Here is a 17,508-nt window from a genome sequence, read left to right on the forward strand (position 1 = left end):
TTTTTTCTTGCTAGAGCTCCTCGCATGTCATTTGATCACAAAAACTTGCAAGCACCTTGTGCACCCAAGCCACTTTGATGCTAAAAAAATTCTTATATTTTTAAATTTTCTTGCTATTTTATTTCAAATTTATTGTTCACAAGCGTGCAGATTAACCGTTTTTCCTCGCCACGAGCTCCTGGAATGTCCAAATAGCATGAAAATTTGCACACAGCTTGGGACATGAGTATCTTCGATCTCACAAAATTTTAGATTTTTTTGCTATTTTTTTCAGGACGGTCAAAGCTGTTTGACCGGATGGTAACGGCGCAGAAGGGCATTTCTATAAGGGCACCTAACGGCGGAGGGGCAAATTTGAGCAAGCTTTCGAATTAGGGGTATATCTGATTAGGTGGTTCGAGTTAGGGACAGAAATGCAAATGACCCAAAAAATTACATCCGCCCCTACTACCGCGAAGGAGCAGTACTTGGCCTGGGGGCCACGGTACTACGGCTCCAGAGGAGCAGTACTACCGTGGGCACCTGCGGTACTACTGCGCCGAAGTACGGTACTACCGCGGGTGCCTGCGGTACTACCGCTCAACAAGGAGCAGTACTACCGCAAGCCCATCAACAGCAGCCAGGACAAGGTAAGGAGGATAAACGGAGGATGCTCCAGAGTGCAGGGGAAAGGAGGGGACAAGGAAGAAAACATGTACGTGATGATTCCACCCAGACCTTTCCGACGCGGACCCCCTCTTAATAGTACGGCTTTCCTACGACTCAAATCCACCAAAAAGAAACGTAGAAAAAACGCCGTCTTCAACAGTCTTCGAGGGGCACCAAACCGTCTTGTGCCTAGCGATGAAACGTCTGGGAAACTCAAGGCACACGATTAGTCCGCAAAAGCATTGTCATCAATCACCCAAAACACCTTAGGGATAAATATGCCCTTACAATCTCCCCCTTTTTGGTGGATTGATGACAATACGGGATTTGCACAAAGGAAATAATATTAAGCAAACGCAAACCCCTCCTCTCTAGAATATAGACGGGCTCCCCCCTAGATGTGTGCGAACTAGATCGGTGCTTTGGACTGCACGACACACATACTAAGATCAAAGCTCCCCCTATATTATAGAGACAAGGCATATCTTGCAAAAGTAAGGCTAACACTAGACAAGATAGCAAATACGAGCATAACATAAGTAGCACAATCATAAGCTCACTAAGATAGAATAGAGGGTATATGTCTTACACCATATGAAGGATAAGTCTCAAAGGCGACACCAAACCAAAGCAAACGAGGTCCAAACGACAAAGCAAACACCAAACACGACACGACTCGCAAGCACGCAAATCCCTACACTCTCTCCCCCTTTGGCATCGAGACGCCAAAAAGGCAGAGAGGACACCTACACACAAGGGGTGGCTCAGGCAAACAAATCATCCCAACGCTCCTCGTGCTCCACGTCAGACTCGGCGGCGGGGACGGTCTCCTCGATGTCCTCCTCAGAACTAGTCCACTTAAAGCCTTGCTTCGCCATCCATTCAGACTCTGGCGTGATGGCATCCTCAGAACCGCCAGAGACGTCCTCTCCAAAGAGCCTCATAACCTTCTTGTCGCGGCGGCGACTCTCCTTGGATGCCACATGAGTCCTGTACTGCCCCTTTGCTTGCATGCAGAAAAGAGTCTTCATCTTGTCCTTCAGCTTCTTGGCCCACGAGGGCTCAGAGGAAGGTTGGGAAGACCTAGCAGCACGGTCCTCAACAACATCCTCTGCTCGAGCCTCCTCCTCATCAACACCCCTCCTTGCAGCAGACGCCTCAGCACGAGTAGTAGTGTTGGCCCAGTTGGGCTTGACGCGGAGACTGATGGACTCATGCCGAATCCAGTCTGGAGCAAGGAACTCATCACCAGGGTACAGCTTCTCCCAAGTCATGGATATCAACAGAAACAGGTATGGTCCATAGATAGGTACCTTGCAGGTGTACACCGCAAACCTAAGCTCACACCACATGATGTGTGAGACATCAAGTGGCTGAGTCTGAGACGTACGAGCCTCCTCGCACAGGAGCATCATGTCCACCAGATAGGAATGAACCTTGTCCTTGTCGCCAATGCGAGGGAACAGAGTGTTGCGGAAGATGCGATGCATGATATCCAGAAAAGAGTTCAGCACCCAAGTCGACTTGCCACTGGGAAGCACCTTCTCAACATAGAACGGCTGAAGCTTGTTCTTACTAGCAGACTCAGAATTGGTGTGGGGGCGAACACCAACGGGTGTGTGGAGCCCGTCATCAGGAACGTGGAGCAGATCCATGAACTCCTTCCAGGTAGCAGATAACTTACGACCATTGGTCATCCAGGTCATCCTCCGCTCATCCCTGGGGTGAAAGTGAACTGAGCCAAAGAATTGAGAGATAAGCTCAGGGTCATAGTCAAGGTGGAAAGAGATCACATGTTCAATACCGAACTGCTCCACCAAATCCAGAGCTTCTCCAAAGTAGTCACGAAACTTGTCCTTCCTCAAGTGATTCATGTCTATCCACTTGACATACACGTAGGTGTTTTGCTTGTTCTTGATTACATCCAGATAAATGAGAGCCTGCTGCTTGGTCCAAAACAACTCAGTGCCTCTGAGGGTAGCACGAGCATTCACATAAGGGTTGATCTTCCGGCGTTCGATGTACTCAGTGAGGGGAATCTCATCCATGCCCTTAGCAGGTTCCTTTTGCTTGCTGGCAGTGGTCTTGACATTGCGCTTTGGGGCACTGGAGCCCTCTGGTGCTTCATCTTGAGGATTGCGCAGTCGCTTGGAGCCAGTGTCACGACTGGGATTGGAACGGCGAGAGCCACCACCTAAGACACAAGAGAAAGCACACACAAAGAGTGAGAAGAATCAATGCAAAAACCACGACAAAGCAAGGGAAACAGGTAGAAAGCATACGGGATAACTGCCACGAGGAAGATGGGACAACAACGGTAGTGCCGCCTGGTCGTGCGGTACTAAAATTTTAGTACCGCTCCTAGTCGCGGTAGTACCGTGTGAGGATACGGTAGTACCGTGGCTTGGAGCGGTAGTAAGACCTTAGTGCCACAGAACATGCGGTAGTACCGCACCGAACGGGCGGCGGACAAGCGGTTGTACCGCACCATAAGCACGGTAGTACCGCACCGCGTTAGATCCGAACCTACTTTTGAATCTGAGAAGACGCGTGAAACCACAGCGGAACTACGGTTGATCAAATCTACCACCGGACAATATATCAAGTATAATTTCTACGCAACACTACTCTCCTACAACCTTCTCTTGCAAAGACTTGGCCTAAAATCTCAAGAACACAAGCATCTCCCCAAAAACCTAGAGACAAGAGAACCAACTAGAAAGAGAGAGATTTGGGGAAAAACCTTGGTCCATGGCAAGAGGAAGTGGTGGGGAACGATCCCACCGGTCGAAATCCAAGGAGAGCAGCCGGAGACGGAGATCCGGTGAGGGACTCCGGCCCCATTCTTGAGCGAGAGAGAGAGAGACGAAGTGGGGAAAATTGACAAATGGGTATGGGGGAGTTAGAACCCCCTGTTCCCGTCCTTATCCCCATGCGCCTCCGACAGCGCGGTAGTACCGCGTTTCATCGCGGTAGTACCGCTTGGGCGGAAGAACCGCACCAAAGCGGTAGTACCGCTCTCCCAGGCGGTAGTACCGCGCTGGGCCGGTAGTACCGTACTCTCCACGCACAGTAGTACCGTGGCAGGCCGCGGTAGTACCGTGAGCTCAAGAAGAAGCCATTTCCAAACACAAGAAAAGAGAGGTATTCGCAAGGAAACTTCAAACGAACAAGACACCTCACAACAAGCTCAAACACGAAGGGAAGAAGGGGCAAAACGACAACAAGAGACGACCACGAGACACAACCTCTCCAAAGAGAGGGCGGTGGCCGGAGCCACCTATGTGTGAGTCAATTGGTATGGCACCGCGAAGAATTATCCTTGGGCCCATGACCAAAACTCGTCTTTGAAGCACAAGTACCATCAAAAATTGCTAATGTGAAAGATTTGATCAATTTATGCATAATGGGGGGAGGGAGAGTTCATTGAGAGAACAACACCCCCCTTATGTCCATGCCTACATCTAAACAAGACAAAAAGTTGAGTATGGTGGGGTGTGCAAGGGTTCAAGCAACATTGCTTGAATCAATGATATTTAGCTCATGCCTTAACTCGCGAAATCTTGCTTCATCCAACGGCTTCGTGAAAATATCTGCAAGGTTATCATGAGTGTTGACGTAGTTGAGCTCGATCTCCCCTCGCCTAATGTGATCCCGGATGAAGTGATACCGAATCTCAATATGCTTCGTCTTGAAGTGTTGCACCGGGTTGAGAGAAATCTTGATGGCACTTTCATTGTCATACCAAAGAGGCACTTTGTCACAAATGACATCGTAATCCTTTAAATTTTGCCTCATCCATAAGAGTTGTGCACAACAACTACCGGCCGCTACATACTCCGCTTCGGTGGACGAGAGAGACACACAACTTTGCTTTTTGGAAGACCAACTCACCAAAGAGCAACCAAGGAATTGGCACCCTCTGTAAGTGGACTTCCTATCCACTTTGTCTCCCACCCAATCGGAGTCCGAATACCCTACAATCTTGAAGTTTGCTCCTCTTGGGTACCATAAGCCAACGTTTGGGGTATGAGCCAAATATCGAAAGATTTGCTTGACCACCACATAGTGAATTTCCTTAGGTGCGACTTGAAACCGTGCACAAATTCCCACACTCAACATGATATCCGGTCTAGATGCACAAAGGTAAAGCAAGGATCCAATCATGGAGCGATATACCCTTTGATCCATCGATTTACCATTGGGATCTATATCAAGTTGGCACTTGGTGGGCATTGGAGTGGAAGCCGGCTTGACATCACTTAGCTTGAATCTCTTGAGCATGTCTTGAGTGTATTTGTCTTGGTTGATGAAGGTTCCTTCTCTTCTTTGCTTCACTTTGAACCCTAGAAAGAACTTCAACTCTCCCATGGAAGACATCTTGAACTTTGAGGTCATGAGAGCAGCGAATTCCTCATTGAAAGCTTTGTTAGGGGAACCAAAGATAATGTCATCAACATACAGTTGGCATACAAACAACTCCCCTTTGACCTTCTTAGTAAAAAGAGTGGGGTTGATTAGCCCAACTTCAGACCCACGATCTTATAACAACTCGGTAAGGTGGTCATACCACGCACGTGGGGCTTGTTTAAGCCCATAGAGTGCCTTATCGAGTTGATACACATGATCGGGAAAGTAGGGATCCTCAAACCCGGGGGGTTGCTTGACATAGACCAACTCATTAATAGGACCATTAAGAAAAGCACTCTTCACATCCATTTGTTGCAACTTAAAGTTGTGATGAGAAGCATAAGCAATCAACAAACGAATGGATTCAAGGCAAGTAACGGGAGCAAAGGTTTCACCGTAGTCGATACCCTCGACTTGGGAGTAGCCTTGTGCCACCAATCTTGCCTTGTTGCGAATGATGGTCCCATGAGCATCTTTCTTGTTCTTAAATATCCACTTGGTTCCAATGACATTGTGGTTCCCCATTGGCCTTGGCACCAATCTCCACACCTTGTTGTACTCGAAGTTGTTGAGTTCTTCATGCATGGCATTAAACCAATCCGGATCTTCAAGTGCTTCATATACCTTTTGGGGTTCAACACAAGAGACAAACGCGTGATGTTCACAATAGTTTGCCAATTGTCTACGAGTGCTTACCCCCTTTTGAATGCTTCCAAGTACATTCTTCATGAGATGACCCTTGGTGGAGAGCTCGGAAGCAATCTTGGCGGCACGACGCTCTAATTCCTCCTCGGTGGTGAGTTGATGAGCGGTCACTTGATCATCTTGAGCGATGTCTTGAGCTTGTTCTTGATCTTGAACTTGCTCGGAGGAGAGAACTTGACCTTGGGAATCACTTGGTGTGTCAACACCGTCTTGAGCATGATCTTGCCCTTGGTCTTGTTCACGAGGATGAGAGCCTTCACTTTGTTCTTCGGAAGCGTGTGGGCCTTGGGTTGGTGATGGCTCCACTTGAGTGGAGCATTGTCCTTCTACTTCGGCCACAAGGGGTTCCTCAATGGGTAGGATAAAATCAACACCCATTCTTCTTATGGCTTGAGGAGGAATTTCATCACCTACATCACAAGTGCCACTTTGCTCCACTTGGGAGCCGTTATTCTCATCAAACTCCACGTTACACGTCTCCTCAATAAGTCCCGTGGATTTATTGAGGACACGGTAAGCATGAGAGTTTGTAGCATAACCAACAAATATGCCCTCATAAGCTCTAGCCTCAAATTTAGACAACCAAACACCTTTCTTGAGAATGAAACACTTACACCCGAACACCCGAAAGTACTTAAGGTTGGGCTTGTTACCGGTGAGTATCTCATATGGAGTCTTGTTCAAGCCCTTGCGGAGGTAGAGCCGATTGGATGCATGACACGCGGTGTTGATGGCTTCGGCCCAAAAGTTGTATGGAGACTTGAACTCCGCCATCATGGTCCTTGCCGCATCCATCAACGTCCGGTTATTCCTCTTCGCAACACCGTTTTGTTGAGGAGTGTAAGGTGCGGAATATTGATGCTTGATCCACTCATCACTAAGAAACTCATCCAAGGTGTAGTTCTTGAACTCGGTGCCGTTGTCACTTCTTATTGTCAAGATCTTTGCATTGTGTTGATGTTGTGCTTCATTTGCAAAGTCAATGACGGTTTGTTGGGTCTCGCTCTTCCTCTTGAAGAAATACACCCAAGTATATCTTGAGTAGTCATCCACAATCACCAAGCAATACTTCCTACCCCCAAGACTATCAAAGGATGGAGGCCCAAAGAGATCCAAGTGAAGGAGCTCCAAAGGCCTTCTCATGAAGCTTTCCTTCGATACAAGCACTGCAAGCATGATCTTTAGCAAAACTAACATTCGTTAGTCCACGGACATGATCCCCCTTGAGAAGACTTTGCAAAGATCTCATATTGACATGGGATAAACGGCGATGCCAAAGCCATCCCACATCAACTTTAGCCATTAGGCACGTCGTGGTCTTAGTGGGTCACTCCGAAAAGTTAATCACATATATACCGTTCTTGACATGCCCAACAAAGGCTACTTTAAGAGTCTTGCTCCACAAGAGGGCCACGGTATCAATATCAAAGAAAGTGGCAAAGCCCATGATTGCAAGTTGACGAACAGAAAGTAAATTGTATGCAAGGGACTCAACAAGCATGACCTTCTCGACCGTGAGATCATGAGAGATGACAACCTTACCAAGTCCCAATACCTTAGAAGATGAGGCATCACCCCACTCGACATTTGTGGGCATAGATGGAATCTTGTGCATGTCCACCACCAAGTCCTTGCTTCCGGTCACATGATTTGTAGCTCCACTATCGAGCAACCATGATCCCCCACCGGAAGCAAACACCTACAAGAGATCAATGTTTGGTTTTAGGTACCCATTTTGTAATGGGTCGTTTGATGTTAGTAACAAGGGTCTTGGGAACCCAAATAGACCATTCAATGTACTCATGAGGAGAACCAACTAATTTGGCATAGACATGCCCATCACTAGCACGACATAACACATAAGAAGGATTAAAGTCACCGGCTTTGTTGGGAGGGGTGACATTGCCCTTTTTGACACCGCCACCCTTCGCATTGTTCTTCTTCTCCTTGGAAGCACTTTCTCCCTCCTTCAAAAACTTTTGCTTGAGAGGAGGAGGTCGTTTGGTCTTGTTATCCTTCTTCTTGTTCTTGGGGTTGGGTGCGAAACCAATCCCCTCCTTGGCCACAACTCCCTTTTGATTTCTCAAAAGGTCGTTTAGGTTCTTCTCACCTTGTATGCATGACACAAGGCCTTTCTCAAGTTGCTCCTTCAACTTAACATTCTCCTCAATAAGATGCACATGCTCACAACAAGGGTTAGTGGCATTTGCATTATCCATTAACACCATACGAGGAAAAGTGGCTTTCTCCTTGGTTAGCTTCACTTGGAGTTGATCATGAGACTCCTTGAGGGTAGCATGAACACCCTTCAAGACTTTGTGAGCCTTGTCGAGAATGTCAAACTCCTCTTTGAGTCTAGCAAGATCAGCCCCAAGCTTTGCCTTCTCGGAGTTTAGCACACGAGAAACAACAAGCGCATGATCAAGATCTTTCTTTAATTTAGCATGATCATCGTTGTGAGACTCCTCAAGAGCCAAACGAAGACCACGCTCTTCCTCAAGAGCATTGGAAAGATCTGAAATCTCATCGGCATAGTCACGACTATGCCCCTCCATCTTAGAGATGGTATCTTCGTGAGCCTCGATCATGTCATTGGCTTCACCAAGTTGTTCCAAGAGAGCAACAAAGTGCTTCTTGGATTTACCCTTGACTTTACCCATAAAGGCCTCAAACTCATTCACCTCCACATTATTTCCCTCATGTTCATCAATGCTATCCGTCGAAGAAGGATGATTAATGATGGTAGTTTTGATGTTGGGGGTTACATTGTTGGTGGCTTTAGCCATGAGGCACTTGGCAGTGATGCTCTCATTGGGTGAGTCGAAGAGAGACACCCGTGGAGTTGTCGCAATGGCAACGGAGGCCATGGCAACCGACTCACCATCTTCATCATCATCATCATCCTCATTGTACTCTTCTTGTACCACAAATGCCTTGGGAGGAGTCTTCTTGGTGAAATTGCTCTTGTTGGGGAACGACTTGGCCTTGTCCTTTCGGATGAGCTTGCCACAATTGTCTTACCTCTTCTCATAAGGGCACTCCGCAACAAAGTGGCTTACATTGCCACATTTGAAAGAAGTCCGCTGCTTGCCCTTTGTGCCACTTGAATTGTTCTTGTTGAAGTTGGGCCTTGAGTTCTTCTTGCTCCAAAACTGCCTTGAAGCAAGGGCCATGTGTTCATGATAGGCATACTTCGTATCTTCGAGGTTACTCTCCTCTTCTTCCTCTTCGTCCTCTTCCTCCATACTAACCTTGGCCTTTAGAGCAAGGTTGGGTTTCTTTACTCTTTGAGAGCGAAGTACCGCATTGTCGGCGGTCTTGTCCAAGATGCTCATAGCAACGAACTCATGCAACACATCACTTGAGGACAAGGTGTGGAAGTCCGGCCTTTGACGAATGACGGAGGACATGGCTTTGTGGTAGGGCATAATTGCCTTGAGGAATTTGCGCTTGATCCAATTGTCATCCGTGTCCTTGCTTCCATGATCTCGGAGCGAGACCGCGAGTTTGGTTACCCTCAGATAGAGCTCACGAGATTCTTCATCTTCTTTCATTGCAAACTCATCGGCTTCATCTTGCACCACTTCATAGTTGGAGCGTTGAATGCTTGCGCTTCCCCGGTAGAGGGAAACCACTTGGCGCCAAGCATCTTTGGCCAAGGAGTAAGGTCGGAGATGAGGAAGGTCTTCGGGTGGGATAGCTTCTTGAATGATGAAGAGAGCATTCTCATTGAACTGATTATCCACGGCTTCTCTAGGAGTGAAGTTGCTTCGGCCATGCGGATAGAAACCTTCTTCAATGATTCTCAAAAGGTTAGTGTTCACATGATTTAAATGACGCTTAAAACAATAGACCCAAGAGTCAAATTCAACATTCTTCTCAATCTTAGGGGCCGGCCCGGCATGATTCAAATGAGTGGAAGGGAGAGGTCCACCATAGACAAGTGGAGGTTCCACATGGACAAAGATGCCGGTGCCACTCTTACCACTAGTAGGAAGGGCTTTCTCGCTAGTAGCTTCCCCCTTGTCGGAGGTAGCATCCGTCACCTTGTTGGCGGGATCACCCACTTTCAACGGTGCGGTGGAAAGTTTAAGCTCTTCTAAGAAATATTTAAACATGCTTTTGACCTCGGTCGTCATGGAGGTTTTCAATGTGTCCAACGCCACATTGAACTCCTCATGAGAGACCGCGGTTCCCCCATCTCCCATAGAAGATACTTGATTTGCACCGGAGTGCTCCTCCTCACCTTCTACGACGTCAACCATACTCTTCGGACGGTAAAGTCCTTAATAAAGAGACGAGGCTCTGATACCAATTGAAAGGATCGATATGGTTGACTAGAGGGGGGGGGTGAATAGGCAACTAACAATTTTTAGCTTTTCTTTAACAATTTAAACTTTGCATCAAAGTAGTTTGTCTAGATATGCAACTAGGTGAGCAACCTATATGATGCAACAAAGATAGGAACACAAGCAAGCAAGAGATATATCACAAATAAGCTTGCACAAGTAAAGGCACGAGACAACCTAGAGTGGAGCCAGTGGAGACGAGGATGTGTTACCGAAGTTCCTTCCCTTTGAGGGGAAGTACGTCTCCGTTGGAGCGGTGTGGAGGCACAATGCTCCCCAAGAAGCCACTAGGGCCACCGTATTCTCCTCACGCCCTCACACAATGCAAGATGCCGTGATTCCACTATTGGTGCCCTTGGAGGCGGCGACCGAACCTTTACAAACAAGGTTGGGGCAATCTCCACAACTCAATTGGAGGCTCCCAACGACACCACGAAGCTTCACCACAATGGACTATGGCTCCGCAGTGACCTCAACCGTCTAGGGTGCTCAAACACCCAATAGTAGCAAGATCCGCAAGGGATTAGTGGGGGGAATCAAATTTCTCTTGGTGGAAGTGTAGATCGGGGCCTTCTCAACCACTCCCGAGCAAATCAACAAGTTTGATTGGCTAGGGAGTGAGATCGGGCGAAAATGGAGCTTGGAGCAACAATGGAGCTTAGGGTTGGAAGAGGTAGACAACTAGAGGAAGAAGACACCCCTTTTATAGCTTAGGACAAAAATCCAACCGTTATCCACCTACCAGCCCGCGACCAGCGGTACTACAGCAAGGCCATGCGGAACTTCCGCTCCTAGCAAGCGGTACTACCACAAGGCCATGCGGTACTACCGTGGGGAACCGCGGTACTACCGCAGCAGCAACAGTAGCTAGGGCAGACCTGAAGCACAAGGGCTGAGGACGGTACTGCCGCAGGCGCGGTACTACCGCTCCCCCTTGCGCTACTACCGCAAGGCAGGAAACCCCTAGCCTGGGAAGAGCGCGGATAAAAATACATCCGTGCCTACTTCCGCTGGAAAACGAACGAAGCAAAAATCCGATACAGTACTACCGCAGAGGAGCGGTACTACCGCCTAGCAGCTGAGCCAGGCCGCGCACGGTACTACCGCGGTGGCGCGGATGAAAAAAATTACATCCGTCCCTACCCGCGAAGGAGCGGTACTTGGCCTGGGGGCCACGGTACTACGGCTCCAGAGGAGCGGTACTACCGTGGGCACCTGCGGTATTACCGCACCGAAGTACGGTACTACCGCGGGTGCCTGCGGTACTACCGCTCAACAAGGAGCAGTACTACCGCAAGCCCATCAACAGCAGCCAGGACAAGGTAAGGAGGATAAACGGAGGATGCTCCAAAGTGCAGGGGAAAGGAGGGGACAAGGAAGAAAACGTGTACGTGATGATTCCACCCAAACCTTTCCGACGCGGACCCCCTCTTAATAGTACGGCTTTCCTACGACTCAAATCCACCAAAAAGAAACGTAGTAAAAACGCCGTCTTCAACAGTCTTCAAGGGGCACCAAACCGTCTTGTGCCGAGCGATGAAACGTCTGGGAAACTCAAGGCACACGATTAGTCCGCAAAAGCATTGTCATCAATCACCAAAACACCTTAGGGATAAATATGCCCTTACATCTCTGATTAACGAGCTAGTCTAGTAGAGGCTTACTAGGGACACTGTGTTTTGTCTATGTATCCAAACATGTATCAGGTTTCCGGTTAATACAATTGTAGCATGAATAATAAACATTCATTCTATAAGGAAATATAAATAACAACTTTATTATTGCCTCTAGGGCATATTTCCTTCACAAGGGGGGGGGGAGATCTAGCTACTAGTATGGACCCTAAGGTCTTAATGTAACTACTCCCACGTCATCATGGAGGCAGCAATATTGATGAAGAATACTCTCGCAACTGATTCCCCCTTAGGCAAAGATCTGGAATAGGCCTCCAGATTGGATCTTCATGAAACATGAACTTGTGGTGGTGATAAAATTCTTCTAAAAATATGGTGAAGGGTTTGAACATTTATAAAGATTTATGGCGGTGGAATCGAGGTAAGGTAGTTCCCATGGTCCCTAGATGCCCTGGTGGCGTGCCCTAGGGCCAGGGCATGCCAGCTGGCCGTGTGGGCCCGTGGTGCCTCTTCTCGTCCATTCCCAAAGCTTCTAGGGTCCTTCGCCGTCTAGAAAAAGACCATCAAAAACTAGCATCATATTGACTTACCTACATGTTAATTTCCCGCGAAACCAAAAACATGCAGAAAACAGGAACTAACACTGGCACTAAAGTAATAGGTTAGTCGAGAATATATATATATATATATATAAATTGCTATAAGAAGTATATAAAACTGATAATATAATAGCATTAAATAATCAAATTTTATAGATACATTTGAGATGTATCACGAACCAGTGAGAAGTTCATGCCATCGTGAGCACCTCCCTGGGAGACATGGGTCTCCCTCCTCTTTGCCACCAGCCATTTTTCGCATTGTATGTTATCAGGCAGGTGAACGTCGTCCCCGCATTCTTCCATATCATGCACCAGCAAACCGCTAACCTCACAGAAGTAACCTATATTTTCATAATTCACAATGAGGAACAATCTTGCTCAGACCACATTAAGTGGAGTCAATCGTATTAAGAGCGTGATCACTTGAGCCTTCACACTTAACACACACATAGTTGCCCTTCTAGAACCCTGTGTAATGTTTAGCTCCACGCTCCATACCTTCCTAATTCTCTGAGCTAACTGGTCCACAATCGGATATTTCCTATGTAAATATGGAATTTGGTGAATTTGTGCCTAGACCGACACCATGTCAAATTTTACTAATTCCAACGTCTTTTTGCCATCAAAATCTTCAATCAGCACCATGAGACCATGGAAGACACATGTCCCCTGAAACATCACCCTCTTCCAATCCCCAAGACAAAACATATGAATCACAAAAAGGTTGTCGTCCATCTCTATGATCTATGGCTCATGGGCTAGGTTCCAGATGAATTTCATTATTTCCTTGAAAGCCGCACTACTAAGGTTTCCTAGTGGTGTGTACCTTAGCCACCGCAAGCTAACGTGCCGATTTGGCAAACTCATCGATCTCCTGAAGCCCTATATAGACGTCATCAAGTTCATGTTCCTACAACCTCATCTTCCTCATAGCATCCTCCAGACCCCCTGCCCCCCCTCAGATTGCTTCTCCTTTCCTTTGTCTGTCCCTCATGAGGTTAAACTTGGAGCCTCCATGACGACGTACTTGAAAAGCTTCTAAGGCAAAGCATATGCAATCACCTTGAGTTCTCTCCGCAGAGACCAATGTCAGGTGGACGGGCTTGCCATCCTTTTAGTCAGCCCAAGAATCTGTGCGGCGAATACCAACGACGATGAGCAAAAGGTAGGAAAAACTCGACAGCGACACGAGGCGTCGGTGGTGTAGGCTAAACCCTAATCGTATGGACATGGTAACTCGTGTGCATAGACATTTTTTCCTTGAGATAGTTTTATTCTTCTTTTGGGTGTCTATTTTTTTGAATAAAGACATCCAATGAGCATCTTAGATTTGAAAAAACAAATAAAGGGCCGCGCTACGTGTCAGTCGGCGGGTTCTTTTTAAAAGATCCGTTGCCTCGGCAGCCGTTAGATCTAGAGTTATCTCATCATTGCAACAAGGATAGTGTTGTAGAATCCTTTGCAACAAAGCTTCTATTGCAGAAAGTTTTTGCAACATCGGTGATATTGTAGTTTTTTTCTTTACTATTTTTGTAACATGGGTGTTGTTGTGGAAGAAAATTTTACAACACAGACGATGTTGCAGAATATTTACATTTTTTGCGGCTTCATTTCTTTTGCAACATGGATTTTGTTGCGGAAGGCAATTTTGCAACAGACATGATGTTGCCAAAAACAGAAAGAGACATGCGTCACATAAAGGAGGTGGCGGATCGCTCGCTTGTAATCCGACGGCTGAAGGCAAGCATTTTCTAAAAATAAATGAAAAAAGAAAAAGTTAACAGAAAAACGGAAAAAAAGAGAAGGGGAAAACGAAAACGAAAAAAAAAAGAAACCGAAAAACTGGCAAAAGAAACAAAAACTGGTTCAGGGAAGGGAAAAGATTCTCGTCACCCGGCCGATTAAAAGCCCACCATCCGCCGCTTGAGAAGAACGCCACGGGTCCCATGTGGGATGAGGCCATCACCGCTCATCATTTTTTTCATTCTTAAGTATCTCTACAGCGAACACCTTCTACATCTAGTTTGCCTGTCTTCATCTAAGCGTTGACGTCGTCCGTGAAGGGTGAACGCCCCATGGCTGGTGGCAGGTGCAGCGGCCTGCGAATAGGCGATGCATAGATGCTGGAAGCCGGCCATCGGGGTGCTGCGTGCCGGCCGCGCATGCGGTGGAAGCGGCCGGACTGCACCACCGACGCCTATGAGGCATGCCGCCGCTGAAGTCATGTTTTGCCGTTGCTCGTTGTTCCATGCCGCCGCCGTCTAGAGGAGCGCCAGCGTCCATGGCTGCTGCCTCCTCGAGGTGAGATGCAACAACAGATCCTGCAACATGATTCATGTTACAAATAATTTCTAGAACATAACCTTTGCTTCAAAAAGTGTACAGACATTTTCGTAACATGATCTCTGTTGTAAAAAAAAATCTGTAACATAACCTCTATTGCAAAAAAAAAACTGCAACATAACCTTTGTTGCAAAAATATCGATAAGCATTTCCGCAACATGATTTGTGTTGCAAAAAAAAATCTGCAACATAACCTTTGTTGCAATTTTTTTCGAGATGTTACAAAAAAAACCGCAACATAAATTCTGTAGCAAATGTTTCTGCAACAAGATCTCTGTTGCGGAGTAGAGAAAAACATCCGTCCGCTAGATCGTGCCAGATCTGACGGCTAGCGAGACGACGGATCTTTCCAAAAGATCCGTCAGCCGACGCGTAGCGGCCCCCCTTCAGGGAACCTTCGTGTTCCCAAAACCGGCTGCCTCGCTGTTATAAAATGGGCCGGCCCAATTCACGCGCGCGGGGGATCGCGTCACATAGGGGTCACATAGGGTTTTTCCCGTGTCTAAAAAAAAGAAAAACATAGGGTTTTCCCATTCCACCGGCGGTTTCGCGCCAAGGGCAGCGATACCCTCTTTCGGCCCTATCGGTCTGTTCAAACTATTTCAAATCAGTGTGTTTGTTTCGTGGACGTTAAAGTGAAACGATGGCGTCAGTTCATCTGGACTACCAAGTGCGGATCCGATCGTCATGAGCGTTTTGGAAAAGCAAAACCAGGTAAAAACAGGCCAGCAGTCGATTTTACTGCCCCGATAAGAAACTAGTAATAATTGAATTGCGCGTGAGTGGTAAGTTTCTCGATGCAAGAAACGGGAAAAGAGAAAGGTGGCAATTGAGCTCTGAAATGAAGAAACTGAATTCTGAAAAAGCTGTGTCTGCTGCTCCCCCCAGACTGAAAATGCAGCCACCCGTCCATCAGTCCATGTACCACCTTGACCGATGCGGAGACCAAGCCACGACCGTGTACCTCCTCCTCCTCACCTGTATGCTGCGTATAAAGTAGACCCCAACCCCATGGCAGTTTCGTTTCAGAAAGCTCCATCGCTGTTTCCCATAGAGCCCCGCCAATATCCCCAAAACTCCTCCGTGGTTAGGGAAAAGAGTGGTGCTAGAGAGATGGATGGTACGCAAGCATCTATGATCCATCCCTCTTGATTAGTCGTCGTTGGTTTTTCCTGTTGGTAGTGTGTTCCGCTTTCTATTGTGCTGGAAATTTGTGCTTGAGATCTCCGGATGAATGTTCTTCCTTTGTTTCTGTTTCTCCGTTGTTTCCTTTTGGAGATCTTCTGCGTTCGGATCAGTGTAAAACTGGCCGCATTCCCGCTGATTTTCCATAGCAAAGGCTCAACTGGCCGCATTCCCGCTGATTTTCTTGGCCTTTTTGTTCGGGTGGTGGCAAATCGCAAAGTTTCGCCTTGATAATCTTGCTCTGCCATTTCTTTGTCATGCCACCAAGATTTGATCTTGTTGTTTCTTATTTGAACTTTGAAGGCCGCAATCTGCTGGGTGATGTCGGAGGAGCCGCGAGAACGAACCAGAACAAGGTTGAAAACTCCTGCATGCGTATCCATCATCGCTCTCGTGTTCCTGCGCTCGTTCGATCTCCCATCTGACTCTGCACGCCATGCTTTTCTGCAGACCAAGGTCGTCAAGATAGCGGTGGCGGTGCTGGCCATGCTGCTGCTGCTCGCGGCGGCGGCTGTCTCCACGACGCCGGACGACCGTGCCTGCCTCCGCGCCTTCTTCCGCCGCGACATGTTCCTGGTGTTCTGCGTGTTCGTGAGCACCACAACCGGCTGTCTCCTGGCGTGGATGGCCGTTATGGCGCCGACGGAGGCTTCCCAGCGCTCGTACGCGTGGGCCACCGTCAGGTGCTTCGCGCTTCTTGCCATCAATCTGTACTTCGCCTTGTCCAAGTGAGTCTCTGTGGTGTGTTGTGTTGGTCTCTGTTGTCTGTTCTGCACTTGTTCTGAAGTTTGGGCTGTGATTAACTTGCTCTACTTGTTTTCGTCAGCCTCCCGGATGTCGACGATGCTGCCTAGGTTCGCTGCGCGCGTGTGGATGTGCCTGCCGGAGGATCGAAGATGGATCATTTCGGGGCTTGGAGATGCGTCGTTTTAATCACTGTTAGAAGTTTGGAAGGGCCTGCCGTATCGTTGTACTTGGCTTCTTTTTCTGTTGTCCTCCTCACCTGGGTTTTAGACTGCCTGTTTGCATCTGCTGCATTAATGCTTAATCGGGAATCGACCTCGAGTATCCCTGGAGCCTATGTAGTAGTAGTATGAACTTCGAAAGGGTTTGAATTTTGTTTATCTGAAGCTTTGAACGTTGGAAATTAGAATGCATGTGACTGAGTGAACTTCCTTATTCTGAAACAACTAAGTGATGGTTAACTGGCAACTGCTTTGTTATCTTCTTCATCTGAACCAACTTTGTTAATTGGCAACTGGTTGTTCTTGTTTTGCAACTGAACCAACTTTGTTATCTTCTTCATCTTGGATTGCATCAACTGCCCGTCGCCTGGAGCCTACTTAGTACATCATCAAATTCGAAATGGTTTCAATTTTCTTTAGTGAAAGCTTTGGACGTTGGAATGCATGTGACTAGGGGAACTTCGTTATTCTCAACCAACTGAGTCACTCTTTTTTTTGTCGTGCCCAGTGTATCTCGTCCCTTACTCGAGAATAATTTGCGACTGTTTGTTCATGGTAATTAGCTCTTTTTTGAGGCAAATTCTTCATGGTTGGCTAGTTCTCTGTGTTAAACATTGAAGTAGTTGAGGTAGAGTTGTTAGGATAGTACTCCCTTTGTAAACTAATA

At 47.3% G+C, this 17,508-nt stretch overlaps 1 protein-coding gene across 1 annotated transcript; it reads left to right on the plus strand.

Annotated features, from left to right (window-relative positions):
• The first annotated feature begins 15,686 nt into the window (after nucleotides 1–15,686).
• LOC125541305 lies at nucleotides 15,687–17,110 on the plus strand. The gene is made up of 4 exons (XM_048704750.1): nucleotides 15,687–15,811; nucleotides 16,180–16,232; nucleotides 16,327–16,604; nucleotides 16,703–17,110. The coding sequence occupies exons 1-4, from the start codon at nucleotides 15,703–15,705 to the stop codon at nucleotides 16,728–16,730; spliced, it is 468 nt and encodes a 155-aa protein (XP_048560707.1). The 5' UTR covers nucleotides 15,687–15,702; the 3' UTR covers nucleotides 16,731–17,110.
• Nucleotides 17,111–17,508: the final 398 nt, after the last annotated feature.

This window comes from Triticum urartu, chromosome 2 (genome assembly GCF_003073215.2).
Source record: "Triticum urartu cultivar G1812 chromosome 2, Tu2.1, whole genome shotgun sequence".
In the NCBI taxonomy this organism is placed as follows: Eukaryota; Viridiplantae; Streptophyta; class Magnoliopsida; order Poales; family Poaceae; genus Triticum; species Triticum urartu.

Excerpts from the sequence above, each read along its gene's own strand:
- LOC125541305 (XM_048704750.1), top strand. The coding sequence starts at position 15,703 with ATGGCAGTTTCGTTTCAGAAAGCTCCATCGCTGTTTCCCATAGAGCCC. Across the intron at positions 15,812-16,179 it reads TGGTGCTAGAGAGATGGATG|GCCGCAATCTGCTGGGTGAT; the intron begins GTACGCAAGCAT and ends TGAACTTTGAAG. Across the intron at positions 16,605-16,702 it reads CTGTACTTCGCCTTGTCCAA|CCTCCCGGATGTCGACGATG; the intron begins GTGAGTCTCTGT and ends TGTTTTCGTCAG.